At 39.8% G+C, this 4,219-nt stretch overlaps 1 protein-coding gene across 1 annotated transcript; it reads right to left on the bottom strand.

Moving 5' to 3' along the window:
- Positions 1-1,151: 1,151 nt before the first annotated feature.
- Positions 1,152-3,370, bottom strand: ATP5G3 (ATP synthase, H+ transporting, mitochondrial Fo complex, subunit C3 (subunit 9); the record flags this gene model as incomplete). Its single annotated transcript, XM_009583088.1, has 3 exons — positions 1,152-1,397; positions 2,711-2,904; positions 3,273-3,370. Coding segments are annotated over 3 exons (407 nt in total), but the record flags the coding sequence as incomplete, so codon positions are not given.
- Positions 3,371-4,219: the final 849 nt, after the last annotated feature.

Here is a 4,219-nt window from a genome sequence, read left to right on the forward strand (position 1 = left end):
TGTGAATCACAGAATCATTTAGGTTGGAAAAGACCTTTAAGATTGAGTCCAACCACAAACCTAACACTGCCAAGTCCACCACTAAACCATGCTTCTATGAACACCGATTTGATATTTCAATTCAGATGAAAACAAAGGTATTACCTGCACCTTGCACTGATCTGAGAGCCACTAGTCATTTCTCCATTTCCCTAGGGATAGGCCGCTTACAGTAAAAAGTTTCCTAGATTTAATTCAGTAATTACCCATCTAAAGCAAGATTACAAAGCTCGTAAGAAGCTTGCTCATGCTCTTCCAAAGTTCAGCTTACATTTGTCGAATGATCAGATGTATTATTTAATATTCTATTTGAGATGCTATCAACCCCCCCACCAGATTAGTATATAGTAGCACACAGTATGTTGCTTTAAGTGTAGACACCGTAAATACATTTAGATTGTTAAGAGACAGATACTGTGAGAAGCAAAGCTTGATACTGCAGATATTTTGTTATTAAAAACGCTTTGATCCTACTGCTCTTAAAAGAATTTGGGAGATAATGCAAGGCTAACTCTACAAAATTAGGAAGCTGGAAGCTCTCCCTTTTAATTAGGTAATGCGCAGAATGCAGTAACTAAGTAAAATATCCATGTGCCACAATTACAACGCCTTGGACCAACCTAAAGCAGTCATGAGTTTAGGTCAACTGAGACACTGGTCAGAACCAAGTGGAAAAACTTTACCATGGTGATCAAAATTTATAGTGTAATTGAAAACTGATGCAAAGAGATCTTTCCTATCACTGTTCATGGATTTGTGTTTAGCTCCTTCTATCAAGGGGTGCCAGAACACCTTATGTGCCAGCTAGCCTGAGAAAAACAAATTGTGCACAGAAACAGGTCAGGGTAAATTTGAAACACAAGTGAAGGAACAAGGCCAGCCTTTCACATTTAATCTGTGTATCCTTTGATCTTTCAAAGATATGCCACATTAATTTTAACAAACAAGCGACCTGCCCATATACATTAATAAATAAAATGTTTGACTTGAAGTCATTGTTTGAAGGGTCCTATGTGACATGTCATTATCAGGAGAAATCCATGGTGACGGAATGACAAGATGCTGTCTTCCAGATACCCTAGTGAGAAAGGTAATAAATGCAGGCAACAGGCTGACAGTTAAAGTTATTATCTTTAATGAAATGACTTTGGAAATAGCATCAATTTCCACGACACCAACATTTTGGGAGTCCCATAAAATGCAGAGTTACATTCCAATGCCAATATTACAGGCAGATCTCCTTTCACATGGCAAATAGGATCAAGAAAGCAACCATCAGACAGAAGAGACCCATAGCTTCAGACAGGGCGAATCCCAGGATAGCATATGAGAACAGCTGCTGCTTCAGAGAAGGATTTCTAAAAGAAAGCGAAGGTGTAAGACCTTTTTATCTTTACAATTAAGACGTTTTTCATACAGTTTAACACATCTGACAGATTCAGAACCTCATACTTCCTTGCCACAGATTCCGTAACAGGAAAATCCAATAAATCCAAGCAGAAGTAATTTTTAGCAAGGATTTCACTGAAGACAAATGAGTTGGCAATTAAGACTAGATTCAGGTTATGCAGATTGTATACGGCTTTTCCGAATGAGCACAGTTTTTGTGACTACATTCATATATGCTTTTGAATTTGGCTTCTCTACATCCTCCCATGCAGGAACTATCAGCACTATGCTCTATAAATTTATTTCACATCTGTGACATTAGAACTATATTCCAAGGAAGTTTATGTGTGTAACATTTCAAGTGGCTCTCAGACAAATACAGGAACTGAAACCACCTGGAGCAAAAAAAGAAATATACAGCAGTTTGTTGCAAAAATGCGATGAATTCTCCCTCCAAGAAGTGCGTGGGAGAGAAAAAAAACCTTCAACGTAATACTATGAAGCAATGTTCTACAACCTCTTATTGACACGTTCATGCCAAATTCAAAAAAGGAGACATTAGTTCTGTACGGAAAACACTTATGTTTCTTCAAGTGGAAAGTGAACTTCCTTATCTTCAGTAGGGCTTAAAAATCTTTATTAAGAAATAGGACTTAATTAAGTCTTAATTGGTTGAAAGAGTAATGAAGAACATGAAACCTTCAGTAAAGCTTTTTTATGCCTTTATCAGTTCTGCTCTTCCATGACACCATGTGAACTATTCCTGCTACAGGAACATTGTAAACTTATCTGAAAGAAGTTTATCCCCACTATAAAATCCCCAACCCCACTCCCTTCAGATTTTTAGAAGGAATGATTACTCATTTGATAAAGTAATTACATATTCTGAGATGCAAAGCTGAATGTGTTAAAAAACTGAATTAAGCATCCATTTCTAAACAACAATCCTGACTACGAAGTCCAAAGCATACAAACTCACACTACTTATTACCAGTTTTCATACAGCTTCTCTTTAGAACTTCTCCCCTCTCACATGGGAAAAGATCCAGGCTAGATTTTTAATTCAGTTCTGGAACTGAATGCTGAAACACTGGACTTCAGTGACCGAAACACGGACCAAGTCTAATGATCTCAATTTTTTCATGTCTCTTCTTCAGGTAGAGTGTACGAAGTTCTGAATTTAACAATAGAGCCATCCTGATGAATATACTACAGTTTCATAGGATTCTATTTAGCAATGTTTATCATTAATAGTAATTATTAACAGAGAGAGATTGATTACCTGGCATAACCAATGATTAGACTACCGAAGACTGTTCCAATACCAGCACCAGAACCAGCCACACCTACTGTGGCAGCACCAGCACCAATAAATTTGGCAGCAGTGTCAATGTCCCTGCTGATAGCACTAGTCTGGAATTCTCTAAGTGCTAGTCGGGAGACAGTATTTTGGGCCCCATTAAGTGTTGAGTTGCCCTAAGAAAACAAAAAATGAAAAAGCATTATATTCAGACACAGACCATTTTCTACGACCACTTTGAGTGTTATTCTGCAGTTTTAAAAGTTGTATTAGATCCAATGTCTAATTCCTCTTCCAAGTGATGAGACTATAACTAAGAGTTAAAAACTTCAGAATGTTACCTCTTCCACCTGAAAGCAATCAACTTTAAATGTGAAAGACTTCTCAGGGGAAACAGCAAGACAGCAACAAGTATTATTAGGTGTTTGACTTAAAGCAAGTTTCACACTATAGATATTTGAGTTAGTACAAGTGAACTCTAGGTTGAGGACATTTAGGCTCACCAGGTAATTTAGGAAGATACAGAATTTTGTTTATAAGGTACCTCTCCATTCTTGACCTCTGGCCTAGACAACACAGATGCCGAAATTGGTCTGTACAAGACTCTTGATCCAGCACGGATCTGAAAGAGGAGGAAAAAAGCTATAAAAAAAAGAAACGTTTGATCACAGCTGTTCCCGTGCAATAGTCTGTAAGATTATAAGGCTAATATCTACTAAGCCATTTGTCTTACTTGAAAAACAGCAATCTTTGCACAGCTGGATATACAATAAACGATACAGAAGCAAACACTGCCATGCAATCTGATAGCACCATTTTCAGGAGACGTTATTAAGAATAGCTACATCATTCAATGAACCTGTACATACATTATACTGATAGAAAATGTAGCAAAACAGCAACAAAAAAGCCGGATAGACCAGCAGGCAGTGATATACATTTTGAAATGAAAAAAATAGAAGCCATCAAAATGAATTCCGAAGTTATTAAATGCACAGACATAACCTAGACTTTTAAATCTAGCAAGGCATAAATGAATGAATCCTCTTTCACAAGCGGCCTGCATGTGTCCTTGGGCTTCCAGCAGTCTAAGGTCATACCGGCTCTTGCACAAAGCTCTTCCTGCAGGGGAAACCTGTGCCTGCACCATGCAAAACGAGACGTTCTGCAGGCTAGAGAGGACATTTTTGAAGCAGTATAGTCCCTTGTCTCTGCAAGGGCAAAAAATCCCGGCCTTGCGTAGCACAAGCAACAGGCTGGAGTTTGACCTACACCAAGGGGCAGAGCGCACCAGGCCCAAGAGCTTTTCGCTGCGCTGCCCTCCCCCTTCGCCGCTCGTGTGGGAAGGCCCCTCACCTTGGCGAAGTGCCCCGGCCCACGCCAAGGAGGCGGGAAGGAGAACCTGGCCCTGCCACAGCTCGTCCCCCCTCCTCACCCTTCCTACTCGGGCGGGCAGCCCTCGGTACGGGCTCGTCCCAGGGGCCTGCCCGG

This window comes from Fulmarus glacialis, unplaced genomic scaffold, assembly GCF_000690835.1.
Source record: "Fulmarus glacialis isolate BGI_N327 unplaced genomic scaffold, ASM69083v1 Scaffold51208, whole genome shotgun sequence".
NCBI lineage: Eukaryota > Metazoa > Chordata > Aves > Procellariiformes > Procellariidae > Fulmarus > Fulmarus glacialis.